The following is a 17,294-nucleotide window of genomic DNA, read 5'->3' as shown; positions in this document are numbered from 1 at the left end:
TTAACAATCTATTGTCCTAAACTTGGGTGTGCATTTCATGCGACCCAAATCCAAATCCCAAAACATCAAATAAAATATGTTTCGGATTGTGGGTGCATTTCATGTGACGCAGTCCAAAGATATGTTTTAAGCGATGTTCACATTCCTTAAAATAATAATGATAAAGCGGTAAAAAGATAAAATTGGAACATGGTTAATAATTGTATTTAAAATCAGATAAATAAGCCGAATATAACAGTTGAGCGACCGTGCTAGAACCACGGAACTCGGGAATGCCTAACACCTTCTCCCGGGTTAACAGAATTCCTTATCCGAATTTCTGGTACGCAGACTGTAATATAGAGTCATTCTTTTCCTCGATTCGGGATTACAATTGGTGACTTGGGACACCCTAAATCTCCCAAGTGGCGACTCTGAAATAATTAAACCAATCCCGTCTCGATTGTCCTTTAATTGGAAAAACTCCCTTGTACCCTCTCGGGTATGTAAAAAGGAGGTGTGACAGCCATGAAAGAAGAGATGAATTCTCTTCAAAAGAATAAAACATGGATACTTACGGAGTTACCAAAAGGAAAGAAGGCATTGCAGAACAAGTGGGTGTACAGAGTCAAGGAAGAGCATGATGGTAAGAAGAGATACAAAGCACGATTAGTAGTGAAAGGCTTTCAGCAGAAGGAAGGAATTGACTACACCGAGATCTTCTCTCATGTAGTCAAATTAACTACTATCAGGTTGGTGCTAAGTATCGTAGCTACAGAAAATTTGCATTTCGAGCAACTAGATGTTAAAACTGCTTTCTTGCATGGTGACCTTGAAGAAGACATCTACATGAAGCAACCTGAAGGTTTTCAAGTTTCTGGTAAAGAAAACCTTGTGTGTAAGTTGAAGAAGAGTTTGTATGGTTTGAAACAAGCTCCCCGACAATGGTACAAGAAATTTGATGGATTCATGCATAAAAATGGTTTCACACGATGTGAGATGGACCATTGCTGTTATATCAAAAATCTTGATGAATCCTATATCATTTTATTGTTGTACGTTGATGATATGCTAATTGCAGGATCTAGCATAAATGAGATCAACTTGGTTAAGCAACAACTGGCGGAGGAGTTTGAAATGAAAGACTTAGGACCAGCTAAGCAAATGTTTGGGATGAGGATTAGCAGAAACAGGTCGGAAGGAACCTTAAAGTTGTCTCAAGAAAAGTACATACAGAAGGTACTAAGCAGGTTCAGTCTTCATGATGCAAAAACCAGAAGCACTCCACTTGGAAGCCATCTAAATCTGTCAAAGGACCAATCACCTAAGACAGATGAAGAAAGGAAGTACATGTCCAAAGTTCCGTATGCTTCAGCAGTAGGAAGTTTGATGTATGTTATGGTTTGCACTAGACCTGACATAGCCCATGCAGTTGGAGTTGTTAGTAGATACATGTCAGATCCAGGAAAGGAGCATTGGGAAGGTGTAAAATGGATATTGCGATATCTCAAAGGCACTTCAGGTATGGCACTTTGTTTTAAAAAGAGCAATATTATCTTACAAGGTTTTGCTGATGCAAATTTAGGTGGCGATCTGGATAGTTGAAAAAGTACCACAGGCTACGTGTTCACCTTGGGTGGTACTACTGTTAGTTGGATGTCCAGACTTCAGAAAAGTGTTGCTCTATCTACCACTGAAGCAGAGTACATGGAAATTTCAGAAGCTGGAAAAGAGATGATTTGGCTCAAGAATTTTCTTAAAGAGCTAGGTAAAGAGCAGGACAATTGTGAGCTTTTCAGCGATAGCCAGAGTGCAATTCATCTTGCCAAGAATCCAGTGTTTCATGCAAGATCGAAGCATATCCAGTTGAGGTATCATCATATCCGAGAGTTGATAAATGAAGGAACTCTTTCCCTACAGAAGATACCAGGATCAAAGAACCCGTCAGACATGTTGACCAAAGTTGTCGGTGTTGACAAACTGAGGCTGTGCACTGCCTCAGTTAGCCTTCAAGACTGATAGAGTGAAGGCGCCACCAGAGAATAGCAAATCTTTCTTTATTTTCTTTCTTGATGTAACATAGGTTTGAGGGGGAGATTGATAGGACCAAACCTATTGTTGTATGTGAAAGTAGACAAAACAAAAGAAAGAAAAATCAAAAAGAGATGAAAATATGATGTAAGCGCTTACATCGACATTCTTGTGATGTAAGCGCTTACCTCAGCATTCTTATGATGTAAGCGCTTACATCGGCATTCTTATGATGTAAGCGCTTACCTCGGCAGGGCATTCAAATGCTTATAAATAGGGGTCTACATTTTCATTTGTAGAATATCCCAAAACTTCTTCTTTCTTTCTTCAATTAATAAAGAGCTATTCTTTGTGTGGCCGTGGAGTAGGCAAAAATTGTCGAACCACGTAAATCTTGTCTTGTCTTGTCTTGTCTTGTGCAATTTATTGTTTCTCTCCTAAATATCCTTTTCCTTCTATTATCTTGATACTCTTCCTCAACATTTGCATCCTCAATACTGCAATAAGATTTCAACCATGAGAATCTAAAGAATACAGAAAACAAAGATAGTTTCATATTCTACTTCATTGAGCAAGTGTAATGACCCGACCGGTCGTTTTGAGCTTTTGCACTTTGCTCGCCAGTTCTTGGGCATTACTTGCCCCATGTGGTGTATTATTACTTATGTAAATCATTGGTGTTGGGTTTCAGGTTAATCAAAATGAATTTGGAAGAATAGTCTCAGTTGAAAGCTTTGAATTTGAAAGGTTTGACCAAGAGTTAACTTATGTGTAAATGATCTCGGATCAGAATTTTTATGATTTTTCTAGCTCCATTAGGTGATTTAATACTTAGGAGCGCAATTGGAATTGGTTTTGGAGGTCCGGTGTGGAATTTGGCTTGAATTGGCGAAAGTAGTATTTTAGCGATTTCCGGTTGATAGGTGAGATTTTGATTCAAGGGTCGGAATGGAATTCCAAGAGTTTCTCTAGCTTCATTATGTGATTTGGGATTTGTGTGCAAAATTTCATGTCATTCGGAGGTGATTTGGTCGGGTTTTGATCAAATGCGTGTTTCGGAAGTTTTTGGAAAACTTAGGCTTGAATTCGATGTGAATTGATGGTTTTGATGTTGTTTGAGGTATTTTGTTGATTGGAAAAAGTTTGAATGATGTTATGGGGTGTGTTGGCATATTTGGTCGGGGTCACATGAGGCTCGGATAAGTTTTGGAAGAGTTTTTGGAAGATTTTTGTCGTTTTGAGCATAAGCACGTAATGATCCAAAGGTCAATTTTTAGTTCTCGAGATTGAAATTTGATTTCGAGACTTTCGAAATTTTGATAATGAATTATAGGACTGATCTGGAAAGTTTGGTCTAATTTCATCAAGTCGCGATTGGGTTTTTGACGCGAAACATTTGTTAATTGTTTAACGAGCGAAATGGATATCGCACTGAGCAAACAAGCTCCGAATTGAGTTTTGACTGAAGAGCTATATTTGTATCATTATTTTTTACTCATACGAACAAGAATCATCGAATTCCGAGGTCCCAAGCCCGAGAAATAAATTTTTGAGTAAAATTATTTTCCGAAAATATTTAAGGAAAATGGAAATGAAATTTGATTAGAAAGTGATTATATCGGGCCCGTATTTTAGTTCTGGTGCCCAGTACAGGTCTTATATATAGTTTAAGCACTTTCTGTAAAGTTTGGTTGAAAACGGACGTCATTTGACGTGTTTCGGACTCAAAATGGAAATTTTGATGTTTTATGAAATTTGGAAGAATTCTTGGATTTTAAAGCTTAATTCATGGTATATGACCCTATTTTGCCGATTTGATCGCACGGTTAAGTTCGTAGGATGTTGTTGAGTTAGTGCATATGTTTGGTTAGGAGCCCCGAGGGCTCGGGAGTGTTTCGGAGGTGTCTCGGAGTGATTTCGGACTTAGGAAAATTTGGAGAAAAATTGCAGAAATAGTACCCAATGAACAGTAACCGTGCGCGAACAGTAACCGCACAGGGTGAACAGTGACCCGTGAACAGTGAACAGTGACCTGTGAACAGTACCGGACAGAATGTTAAGTTTGGGAGATTTTTCCATTTTTGACGATTTGGAGCTCGGGTGAGGCAATTGTTTGAGACATTTTCATGGAGAACAACGGGGTAAGTATTCTTAACTCAATTTTTGTTAGATTACTCGAATCTATTACAAATTTTGGCATTAAATCCATGAATTTAGCGGGAAAAGTTAGAAACCCTCTCGGATAGAATTGAGGATTTGAGGGTTGAAATGTTATGGGAATTTGATAATTTTGGTATGGTTAGACTCGTGGAGAGACAAGGAACCTGTTGATGTAAAAAAATTTGAGTTTCGAGACGTGGGCTCGGGGCTCGGGTTTTGCCAAATTCGTTAATTTTGTATTTTTCGAGTGTTTTCGATTGGGTATTGTCCCTTTAGCATAATGCGACATATTCGTTGTGATTTTGAGCAGATTCGTCGCACAAGGAGGCTAATTTGAGAGGCACGGGCATAGCGAGCTAGAGCTTTGGCTGGTTTGAGGTGAGTAATGAGTGTAAATGATGTCCTAAGGGTTTGAAACCCCAGATTGCACATCATAGTGCTATATTGAGGTGAGACACGCGCTGGGTGAAGAGCGTGGGGTCCTTTACTACTGGGGATTGTGACTTGGTTCATCCCATATTGATGATTTTACTGCATATTTGATTGAAACTAATTTGTTATCATCATGATTTGGGCTATTTGCCATATTTGGGCTTCGTGCCAATTATTTGAATCCTTCGGGAATTTTTATCACTATTCCTCCCTGTTTTGACTTATATTTAAACTCAGTCCTGTTGATGATTATTGTTTTACAAACTCAGCCACTTTTATACAGATTTGAAACTCAAATGATATTTTTAAATGATATTTTGCGCTGAGAACTACTGTTTTACAAATGCCCAAGGGGCTTGTGATGATTTTCGGACTGAGTGAGGCCGAGGGCCATATGTGAGGATATGTTGAGTGATATGAGGCCGAGGGCCTGAGTTACTATTTATGCCACGCGGTGGCTTGAGTGATGTGAGGAGGCTTTCAGGCCTTATGAGTGAAGTGAGAAGGCTTTCAGGCCTTATGTTATTATTGCGCTTGGGCTGTAGGAGCCCCTCTAGAGTCTGCACACCCACAGTGAGCGCGGGTACCCATGTGATTGAGACAGTGGTAACAATGACATTGTATGATGCAATTTGGTCAGGGAGCAATGACTGACAAGGACAGTGGTAACAATGACATTGTATGATGCAATTTGGTCAGGTAACAATGACTGACCCGGAATAACACCGTGAGTTCAGGTAACAATGGCTGACCAGGAACTAATTTGTGCCCGAGGGGCTGGTACTATTCTATATGATTGCCCGAGGGGCAAGGTATATATGTTCATTTTGCATACTCACTTGTCTTTTACTTGTTTAATTGTGGTATCTGTGCCCGAGGGGCGCATTTCTATGCATAGTGGCACTAATTGTTTTGAAATTATTTCACAATTGTGAAAAGATCATTTTCAAAAGAGGTTTAAAACTGAGCCAAGGTATTTTCTAAAGAATTCAAAGTTTCACTGATTTTTCTCAAGGAGTTTTACACTACTTCTATATAGCATGTTGGTTGCTTTACGTGATTTCTTGCTGCTCAATTATTATTTACCTTTATTACTCACTGAGTTGGAGTACTCACTTTACTCCCTGCACCTCTCGTGCAGTTGCAGGTATTTATTCACCCGGTAGCGGGTATTGGCTGCGTGGAGGCAGAGTTGTAGAGGTTTTAGCGAGGTGACTGCCAGCGTTCGCAGCACCACTGTCTTTCTATGTTATTCATTATTCTTGTTCAGTGTATTTCTAGACTGTAAAGTGGAAATTTCATTCTTATAGATGCTCGTGACTTGTGACACCCCGGTTAGGGCTGTGTCGGGCTGGACTTCCGCATTATTATCTATATTTGTGTTAATTAACTACTTGAAAAAATGAATTGGGTTAGACTGGCTGGCCTTGTCTTCAAGAGAGGCACCATCACGACCGGGTTCGGGGTTAGGGTCGTGACAGCAAGCCAACTGATTCTGGAAAAAAAAGATGTGGCTGGGGAGAGAGGGCTATGGAAGTAAACCAACATCTGTGTTTCTCTTCAATCACAAATTGGAAACATCAAAAAGACACGCAGTTTTCAAATCTCAAGAGAAACTCAATGAATCTCTAACATGAAAGGGGCGAGAGTTCGGAACTGATAAAATTGTCGATCCCTATTGGAAGACCAGGGAAGGGGTGACGAGTTAAAAAATTGCAAAAAAGTTGAAGAGAAGTCTTGTTGTGTTCGGAAGTTGGCAGCTTATCTTTAGTTAAAGGTGGATGCGAATGCATTCGTATTCTAGATATCTGGATATTTTTGGGAGCTTTAAAAATGGATCTAAGTTTAAAATTTGAGGGAAAATTCTTCCGGATGGATCAACTAGTAACCTAAAAAACAACCATGGTGAAGATTTGGAAGACTGATTTTGACACCAAACAAATAGCAGAAATTATAGCATATTTCAGTAGAAAGCTTGAAGAGGAATATGCTTTTTGTCTTTTCTTTATTTGTTTAGTTTGCCCAGATACCATTTTATAGTTCGGTTTAGTTTAAGTGTGTCCCAAATGACAGGATCAAAAGTGACCCTTTTTTACAAAGATAAAGGACAATTTATGTTCAAGAGATACACTAGGGACTAAAGTAAGTCAATTGCTATATATCAGGGACTACTTAGGTTTTTATCTTGTAGAAATGAAACAAGGTATGTACCTATCATTAACTCCGGCAAGCATTACATACTCAAACAGAACTTTGTATTTATGTTTTGACTGAAGCTCTTCTCTTAGTGTTCCAACAAGCAAGTTCAAGTTAAATGTGCGGTTAATTGGCATGATCCAGCTTCTGACCTGCAATATTTCATTAGTGAGAATCAAAACATGAAGCTATTTGTTTATCCATTTTCATCCCAAGAATTAAGTTGCTCAAGGGAAATACCTCATCCGTTGTAGCATTCAAACTGACTGCCAAAGCACAATTAGACTCGCGAAGAAAGCGCTTAAGCTGGGGCACAAGCCCACTTGTAGAAACGGTGACCTTCCAGGACTAAAATGCAACCCTTGTTCATCTACCAATATGTCTGCCGCCTTTATGACATTCTCAATGTTGTGAAGTGGTTCTCCCATTCTCTGTAGTTAGTTATTTGATCATACTTTTTTTAAAAGAAACACTTGCTTGGTTGTTTAGGAAAACAGGAAAAGAATTAAGGAAGAAGGGACGAAAGGTCTTTTATTCTGGCATCTTGTTAACATAGAGCCAAAATCTCATGCAAGATTTTGTAATATTAGTGTGGAAGAGAAGGACTAGCTCCAGTCAACCATGTTGTATAGTTGAACACAGGGAGCAAAATGAATAATAGGCCTAGGAAAGGCCGCAAAGAAGGTCAGGGTTTGGCAATGTTAGTGAAGTGGCTAGGATTTGGAAAATTAGCAAAGCCGGCCACATTGCATCATGCAAGAGTATTTTAGCATTCCAGAAGTTAATAAATGGTAATACTGGCAATATTTTAGGAGTTACGTATAGAAAAATGAGAACATGTTCAGTGCAGCAAATCAATATATCATACACATACCATAAACACGACATTGCTAATTGGGCCAACTTCAGTGGATAATAACTTCTGAGCTAAAACAGCATGTTCAACTATCTCAGATGTAGATAAGTTTCTCTTCAGACCTGTGAGCATGTGATTTTTGCCCTATGAGAACTACTCCCCAAAAATCAAAGTAAAATGGTTTGATGTTGTTTGTGATTTATTGTATTGTTGTCTGTACATGTTTATTTCTACTTTAAATAAGAAAAATACAAAAAAAATATGTGTTGCATGTGCATTTAGGAGTTAATTATGCATTTTTGGAAATAATTGAACCATGTCCTACTTTAAAGAATGAACATCACAAAAAAAATATGAATACCGATAGTTTTGCCATTTTTATTGTTTAATTATGTGATTTTATTTTTCGATCTCGTGTGTTAATTGTTGTTAAGGGTTAATTAATATCTTTTTAAAATAATTTTGATTTTACAAGTCAATTTAGGAATTTTTGGTTTTAGGAATTAAAAAAAGAAAATAGAAGAGAAAGAAGAAAACAAGAGAAATTTCAGACTGGGCCAGTTTTGAAAAGGAAACATCCAGGACCAATGTCACCCTCACCCCAAGTCAGCCCAATACCCGCCCCAATCCAGCCCGTCTCCAGCTTCAACCAAACGACGCTGTTTCAGGCACTTCCATCGGGACCGTTGAAATTAACTTGATCAACGGTCCTAAAGCCTTGACCCAACCCGTAACCCCATACCCGACTCGTTACCCAGATCGACCCCGACCCCAACACTAAACCAAACGACACCGTATTGGATTAGTTCCTTGATCCTAGCCGTTGATATTAATTGATCTAACAGTCGGGATTAAATCCCTCACATCGTATATATTCCTAAAATCTTACCCAACCCCCCCCCCACAAAGCCATGCCCCCTTCACCTCTTCGTCTCTGAGTTTCAGAGACCAAACATACCCCCGCCTCTTGCCATCGTGCATCGCCCACCGGAAATCGCCTCACGATGGTTTCGGTGGTCCAAACGACCCCATCTTTTCACCACGGAATCACCTCGACCTCCCCATTCCGAATCCCCAACTCTTATCCCTCGAATCACAGCCGTGTGCTTCGAATCTTAGATCAAAAATCAGGCCGGAACCCTAATCCGTTCAAATGCCACCAAATTCACACCACAGCTTCCTCACAACTTCCTCGTTCCAGTCCCACACTCAGTTTTCTTCGAATCACCCCCGAGATCCTCGAATCTTAGGTCAAAGGAATCGACTCAAACCCTAATCCGTTCATATGCCACCAAACTCACACCCTGCCACCCCCTGACCTCCCTCGTTCCCAAACCACCTTTAGTTTGCGTCGAATCACCCCCGAAAGTCTCGAATCAAGGGTTCAGAATGGTGATCTGAATATAGTTCAGAGACTGAAGTCAAAACGGACCTTAGTCGAATGTGTTCTCTTTCAGGAACACTCGACTAGGGTCCGTCTTTGCCCCAAGTCCAAAAGGCATCGGAGGTTCGAACCCAGGCCCCGTTTAATTGGGAGATTTTTCCATTTTTGACAATTTGGAGCTCGGGTGAGGCAATATTTTGAGAGATTTTCATGGAGAACAACGGGGTAAGTATTCTTAACTCAATTTTGGTTAGATTACTCGAATTTATTACAAATTTTGGCATTAAATCCGTGAATTTAGCGGGAAATGTTAGAAACCCTCTCGGATAGAATTGAGGATTTGAGGGTTGAAATGTTATGGGAATTTGATAATTTTGGTATGGTTAGACTCGTGGGGAGACAAGGAACCTGTTGATGTAAAAAAATTTGAGTTTCGAGACGTGGGCCCGAGGCTCGGGTTTTGCCAAATTCGTTAATTTTGATATTTTTCGAGTGTTTTCGATTGGGTATTGTCCCTTTAGCATAATGCGACATATTCGTTGTGATTTTGAGAAGATTCGTCGCACAAGGAGGCCAATTTGAGAGGCAGGGGCATAGCGAGCTAGAGTTTTGGCCGGTTTGAGGTGAGTAATGAGTGTAAATGATGTCCTGAGGGTTTGAAACCCCAGATCGCACATCATAGTGCTATATTGAGGTGAGACACGCGCTGGATGGATGAGTGTGGGGTCCTTTACTACTGGGGATTGTGACTTGGTCCATCCCGTATTGATGATTTTACTGCATATTTGATTGAAACTGATTTGTTATCATCATGATTTGGGCTATTTGCCATATTTGGGCTTCGTGCCAATTATTTGAATCCTTCAGGAATTTTTATCACTATTCCTCACTGTTTTGACTTATATTTAAACTCAGTCCTGTTGATGATTATTGTTTTACAAACTCAGCCACTTTTATACAGATTTGAAACTCAAATGATATTTCTAAATGATATTTTGGGCTGAGAACTACTGTTTTACAAATGCCCAAGGGGCTTGTGATGATTTTCGGACTGAGTGAGGCCGAGGGCCATATGTGAGGATATGTTGAGTGATATGAGGCCGAGGGCCTGAGTTACTATTTATGCCACGCGGTGGCTTGAGTGATGTGAGGAGGCTTTCAGGCCTTATGAGTGAAGTGAGAAGGCTTTCAGGCCTTATGTTATTATTGCGCTTGGGCTGTAGGAGCCCCTCCGGAGTCTGCACACCCACAGTGAGCGCGGGTACCCATGTGATTTGAGACAGTGGTAACAATGACATTGTATGATGCAATTTGGTCAGGTAACAATGACTGACCAGGACAGTGGTAACAATGACAATGTATGATGGAATTTGGTCAGGTAACAATGACTGACCCGGAATAACACCGTGAGGTCAGGTAACAATGGTTGACCAGGAACTAATTTGTGCCCGAGGGGCTGGTACTATTCTATATGATTGCCCGAGGGGCAAGGTTTATATGTTCATTTTGCATACTCACTTGTCTTTTACTTGTTTAATTGTGGTATCTGTGCCCGAGGGGCGCATTTCTATGCATAGTGGCACTAATTGTTTTGAAATTATTTAACAACTATTGAAAAGATCATTTTCAAAAGAGGTTTAAAACTGAGCCAAGGTATTTTCTAAAGAATTCACAGTTTCACTGATTTTTCTCAAGGAGTTTTACACTGCTTCTATATAGCATGTTGGTTGCATTACGTGATTTCTTGCTGCTCAATTATTATTTACCTTTATTACTCACTGAGTTAGAGTACTCACTTTACTCCCTACACCTCGCGTACAATTGCAGGTATTTGTTCACCCGGTAGCGGGTATTGGCTGCGTGGAGGCAGAGTTGTAGAGGTTTTAGCGATGTGACTACCAGCGTTCGCAGCACCACTGTCTTTCTATGTTATTCATTATTCCTGTTCAGTGTATTTCTAGACTGTAAAGTGGAAATTTCATTCTTATAGATGCTCGTGACTTGTGACACCCCGTTTAGGGCTATGTCGGGCTGGACTTCCGCATTATTATCTATATTTGTGCTAATTAACTAATTTAAAAGATGAATTGGGTTAGACTGGCTGGCCTTGTCTTCAAGAGAGGCACCATCACGACCGGGTTCGGGTTTAGGGTCGTGACAGCAAGCCAATTGATTTTGGAAAAAAAAGATGTGGCTGGGGAGAGGGGGCTATGGAAGTAAACCAACATCTGTGTTTCTCTTCAATCACAAATTGGAAACATCAAAAAGACACGCAGTTTTCAAATCTCAAGAGAAACTCAATGAATCTCTAACATGAAAGGGGCGAGAGTTCGGAATTGATAAAATTGCCGGTCGCTATTGGAAGACCAGGGAAGGGGTGAAGAGTTAAAAAATTGCAAAAAAGTTGAAGAGAAGTCTTGTTGTGTTCGGAAGTTGGCAGCTTATCTTTAGTTAAAGGTGGATGCGAATGCATTCGTATTCTAGATATCTGGATATTTTTGGGAGCTTTAAAAATGTATCTAAGTTTAAAATTTGAGGGAAAATTCTTCCGGATGGATCAACTAGTAACCTAAAAAACAACCATGGTGAAGATTTGGAAGACTGATTTTGACACCAAACAAATAGCAGAAATTATAGCATATTTCAGTAGAAAGCTTGAAGAGGAATATGCTTTTTGTCTTTTCTTTATTTGTTTAGTTTGCCCAGATACCATTTTATAGTTCGGTTTAGTTTAAGTGTTTCCCAAATGACAGGATCAAAAGTGACCTTTTTTACAAAAATAAAGGACAATTTATGTTCAAGAGATACATTAGGGACTAAAGTAAGTCAATCGCTATATATCAGGGACTACTTAGGTTTTTATCTTGTAGAAATGAAATAAGGTATGTACCTATCATTAACTCCGGCAAGCATTACATACTCAAACAGAACTTTGTATTTATGTTTTGACTGAAGATCTTCTCTTAGTGTTCCAAGAAGCAAGTTCAAGTTAAATTTGCGGTTAATTGGCATGATCCAGCTTCTGACCTGCAATATTTCATTAGTGTGAATCAAAACATGAAGCTATTTGTTTATCCATTTTCATCCCAAGAATTAAGTTGCTCAAGGGAAATACCTCATCCGTTGTAGCATTCAAACTGACTACCAAAGCACAATTAGACTCGCGAAGAAAGGGCTTAAGTTGGGGCACAAGCCCACTTGTATAAACGGTGACCTTCCGAGGACTAAAATGCAACCCTTGTTCATCTACCAATATGTCTGCCACTTTTATGACATTCTCAATGTTGTGAAGTGGTTTTCCCATTCCCTGTAGTCAGTTATTTGATTATACTTTTTTTAAAAGAAACACTTGCTTGGTTGTTTAGGAAGACAGGAAAAGAATTAAGGAAGAAGGGACGAAAGGTCTTTTATTCTGGCATCTTGTTAACATAGAGCCAAAATCTCATGCAAGATTTTGTAATATTAGTGTGGAAGAGAAGGACTAGCTCCAGTCAACCATGTTGCATAGTTGAACACAGGGAGCAAAATGAATAATAGGCCTAGGAAAGGCCGCAAAGAAGGCAGGGTTTGGCAATATTAGTGAAGTGGCTAGGATTTGGAAAATTAGCAAAGCCGGCCACATTGCATCAAGCAAGAGTATTTAGCATTCCAGAAGTTAATAAATGGTAATACTGGCAATATTTTAGGAGGTACGTATAGAAAAATGAGAACATGTTCAGTGCAGAAAATCAATATATCATACACATACCATAAACACGACATTGCTAATTGGGACAACTTCAGTGGATAATAACTTCCGAGCTAAAACAGCATGTTCAACTATCTCAGATGTAGATAAGTTTCTCTTCAGACCTGTGAGCATGTGATTTTTGCCCTATGAGAACTACTCCCAAAAAATCAAAGTAAAATGGTTTGATGTTGTTTGTGATTTATTTGTATTGTTGTCTGTACTTGTTTATTTCTACTTTAAATAAGAAAAATACAAAAATAATATGTGTTGCATGTGCATTTAGGAGTTAATTATGCATTTTTGGAAATAATTGAACCATGTCCTACTTTAAAGAATGAACATCACAAAAAAAATATGAATACCGATAGTTTTGCCATTTTTATTGTTTAATTGTGCGATTTTATTTTTCGATCTCGTGTGTTAATTGTTGTTAAGGGTTAATTAATATCTTTTTAAAATAATTTTGATTTTACAAGTCAATTTAGGAATTTTTGGTTTTAGGAATTAAAAAAAAATAGAAGAGAAAGAAGAAAACAAGAGAAATTTCGGACTGGGCCAGTTTTGAAAAGGAAACATTCAGGCCCAACCGCCCCCCCCCCCAAGTCAGCCCAATACCCGCCCCAATCCAGCCCATCTCCAGCTTCAACCAAACGACGTCGTTTCAGGCACTTCCATCGGGACCGTTGAAATTAACTTGATCAACGGTCCTAAAGCCTTGACCCAACCCGTAACCCCATACCCGACTCGTTACCCGGATCGACCCCGACCCCAACACTAAACCAAACGACACAGTATTGGATTAGTTCCTTGATCCTAGCCATTGAACTTAATTGATCTAACGGCCGAGATTAAATCCCTCACATCGTATATATTCCTAAAATCTTACCCAGCGCCCCCCCCCCCCCCCCAAAGCCATGCCCCCTTCACCTCTTCGTCTCTGAGTTTCAGAGACCAAACATACCCCCGCCTCTTGCCACCGTGCACCGCCCAACGGAAATCACCTCACGACGGTTCTGGTGGTCCAAACGACCCCATCTTTTCACCATGGAATCACCTCGACCTCCCCATTCCGAATCCCCAACTCTTATCCCTCAAATCCCAGCCGTGTGCTTCGAATCTTAGATCGAAAATCAGGCCGGAACCCTAATCCGTTCAAATGCCACCAAATTCACACCACAGCTTCCTCTCAACTTCCTCGTTCCAGTCCCACACTCAGTTTTCTTCGAATCACCCCCGAGATCCTCGAATCTTAGGTCAAAGGAATCGACCCAAACCCTAATCCATTCATATGCCACCAAACTCACACCATGCCACCCCCTGACCTCCCTCGTTCCCAAACCACCTTTAGTTTGCGTCGAATCACCCCGGAAAGTCTCGAATCAAGGGTTTCAGAATGGTGATCTGAAGATAGTTCAGAGACTGAGGTCAAAACGGACTTTAGTCGAATGTGTTCTCTTTCAGGAACACTCGACTAGGGTTCGTCTAGGCCCCAAGTCCAAAAGGCATCAGAGGTTCGAACCCAGACCCCGTTTAATTGGTAGGTTTCATTTTACCTTCTTTTTCTATTAGTTTTGGTTCAGTAAATTCATCCCCTACTCCTTTCCTATTTTTGTTTAAATTTGAATGTTCTGTGCTTACTCTATATTTTGTTTCTTCTTTGTTTTCCTGAATGAGTCGAATCAGTCAGTGCAAGTAAGTTTTGTATAAATTGTAGTTATTTCCATAATTGCTCGCTATTACAGTAAGTTCAAAGTATGTCATCTGTGATTGCCTATCACTTGGTATATGAATTCAGTGTTTTCATTTAATGTATTTACAGTGTTGTCTGTATTTAGGATTGACATGGAATTGTGTCTGGTTTATTCTCTGAATCACCATGTCCTTCATCTTGTTGCAATGTTATTTTGATCTGGTTTGGATTCAATTGTTGTTTGAGTTTGCTGAGTCAAATAACAATGTTTGGGGGGCTGATATGAATTGAACTTGAGTTCACCTTTGAGTTTTAGTTTAGTCAATTGTTAGGATTCCTAACTTATTTGAATTGGTTATAGCTGATGGATTGGGTACAAATTGAAAGGGGATAAGGTATGATAATACTCAGGGGTTTAAGGGGGTATTTTGGGAATGAAAAGGTTTGAAAAAGGTTTAAGATAAGTGGGCTGATAGTAGGGTACTAAAATATCATTAAACTAATACAATTGTTTAGTGCTAATGGGGAACAAGACATAATGGTGGGGGAAAGGTTTAAATAAAATGGATAAATAAATAGGTGCCCAAACCTATTTGAATTTAAATAAATAAAAGACAAGTGTAGTGGGGAACAAAACATATACTAGTGGAATTAAAAGGAGATGATGGGCAGAATTAATGGGAAAATTCTGCCCAAAGTGCTTTTGAAAGTGGAGGGGCAGGGTCAGTGTTTGGTTATAAATAGAGTCACTTAAGACATAGAGGGGTGGGATTTTTGGGACAGAGTTCAGGCTGGTTTTTGGGAGAGGAGAAAAATCAGTTTCTCTTTCGACGTTTTTGGTCTGTTCTGGTTTTCTTTGAGGCAGACTTTAGAATAGAAAGTCTACTGAGTTTAAATCAGAAGGGAGAGTGCTTGAGAGTGCTACTGAGTTTAAATCAGAATTCCAGTTGATGAGTTGCATGGTTCTAGCTTGATTTCTGGTTGGGAAAGTTTCAGAGGTTTCTTGGTTGATCTTCTAGTGATTTTGGGCTTATTCAGGCTGGTTTTGAGCCAGTCCTAGTAATCCTATTTGGTTTTAAACACTTTTGGATTTCTGGTTTATCACTTGGGTCTGCTCGTTGTTCTATATTACTGGGCATTGATTACTGATGTTGTTGTTCGAGTTATTGTTGTTGCTGGCCTCTTTATTTTCTCATTATATTGCTATTTCCAGGTACATAGCTGTAACCCTGGTCATTTGTAAGCTGAAAACACAAGCATGAATATACATGAAGATTTGAAGCTTTAAGTTTGATCTAGCTTTCTACTGATTTGTGTATTAGGATATCTCACTCACTAATATCATGTAAATGCCTGCGGGATGTATAACTGGATAGTTCTTGTAATGGTTTAATCTGTGAACTTTCGAATGAACTTTATATCATGTATCTGCTCTTGTCTATTTCGAATGTATAGCTGTAGTCAATAATATTTGGTTTGTTTTAGCTTGATTATTAGGTAGTGTATTTCGAATGCATGTCCGTTAGAATCCGGCCTAATAGACTATTTAATTAATACAACAATCTGATTGTAACATCAATGGCTTGAGTTTAGGATTAGGCATAAACATCCAAATTACCTCTTTCTAACTATTGCTCTTCTAAAACCTGTAGTAATATACTTAATTAGATATAATCACTTCACATTTCTGCGTGGCAAATTGTTGAATATTCATAGAATAACTTAAGTAAGTTTCATTAAGTGTTTAGTTCGTTTAAAATCGGAAGGGTGATGTGTTTTGTCGAAAAGAGATCGATAGCCCGTATTTAGGCGGATTGGGCCTCCGCGCTTGAATAAGATGGCCCAGGTCCTGTTTTTAACACTACCTTCGTTCGGACCTGGGCCCAGGTTGGTGAACAACCATGTCCGTCTGCGTACTTAGGTTCTGATTTTAAAGAGGTGGTGTTCATGACCCAATTATAAAAGCTCTTAAACCATATAATTAACTAGGACTCCTCCTTTATTTTAGAAACGAACTAAGTAGAACACTATAGATTGCTTTAGGTTTGCCCTTTTAAAATAAAAATGAGATGAGCCTCGCCAAATAAAGCACCTAGATTGCGGAGACCTCGATAATTGTATATATTAAAATACTTAGATTTTGGGAGAGGCCGTTTAGCGAGTTTTACGGCCATTTCCCAAAATAACAACGCGTTAGTCTCTTTAGGCACGTACTTTAAATAATATTACCTTCTTAAACCCGGGTGCACATTTATGCGACCCAAATCCAAATCTCAACGAAGTCGAAATATGTCGATAATCACGGGTACATTGATTGTGACGTGGTTCAAGATGCATTTCCATGACGTTGCAATTCTTTTTTTAAATGAATGAGACGAGCCTCGACAAATAAAATACCCAAGCTACGGGGCCCTCTATACGTGTTGGTAAAATTACTTAGACTTCGGAATGGGTCGTTTAGCAAAATTTCACGGCCCTACCCAAAATAATGATACGCTGGTCGCTTTAGGCACGTATCTTATAAATGTTATCTTCTTAAACTTGGGTGCACATTTATGTGACCCAAATCCAAATCTCAACAGAGTTGAAACATGTCAATAACCACGGGTGCATTGATGTGACGTGGTTCGAGATATATTTTCACGATGTTGCAATTCTCGGTAAAAAATAATAATAATAATAAAAGCGGTACACAGTTAAAATTTGCACATAGGTTCAACATGTATTAAAACCAGATAAATAAGTCGAATATGACAGTTGAGCGACCGTGCTAGAACCACGGAACTCGGGAATGCCTAACACCTTCTCCCAGGTTAACAGAATTCCTTACTTGGAT

The 17,294-nt window shown here is 39.3% G+C and overlaps 1 protein-coding gene across 1 annotated transcript; it reads right to left on the bottom strand.

The window, feature by feature from the left end:
- Positions 1-6,607: 6,607 nt before the first annotated feature.
- LOC107828475 (uncharacterized) lies at positions 6,608-12,900 on the bottom strand. Its single transcript, XM_075236248.1, has 7 exons — positions 12,787-12,900; positions 12,154-12,345; positions 11,955-12,065; positions 7,173-7,229; positions 7,039-7,104; positions 6,814-6,950; positions 6,608-6,689 (listed from the first exon to the last, which is right to left on the bottom strand). The coding sequence occupies exons 1-7, from the start codon at positions 12,898-12,900 to the stop codon at positions 6,608-6,610; spliced, it is 759 nt and encodes a 252-aa protein (XP_075092349.1).
- Positions 12,901-17,294: the final 4,394 nt, after the last annotated feature.

Source organism: Nicotiana tabacum, chromosome 18 (assembly GCF_000715075.1).
Source record: "Nicotiana tabacum cultivar K326 chromosome 18, ASM71507v2, whole genome shotgun sequence".
Classification (NCBI taxonomy): Eukaryota; Viridiplantae; Streptophyta; class Magnoliopsida; order Solanales; family Solanaceae; genus Nicotiana; species Nicotiana tabacum.
This window is presented reverse-complemented; position numbering and strand designations above follow the sequence as displayed.

Bases quoted from the DNA above. Each gene is read 5' to 3' on its own strand.
- LOC107828475 (XM_075236248.1), bottom strand. From the start codon at position 12,900: ATGCTCACAGGTCTGAAGAGAAACTTATCTACATCTGAGATAGTTGAA. The intron at 12,346-12,786 runs GTATGTGTATGA...AACTGACTACAG, and splicing joins TTAGCAATGTCGTGTTTATG to GGAATGGGAAAACCACTTCA. The intron at 6,951-7,038 runs GTATTTCCCTTG...GAAATATTGCAG, and splicing joins TGAATGCTACAACGGATGAG to GTCAGAAGCTGGATCATGCC.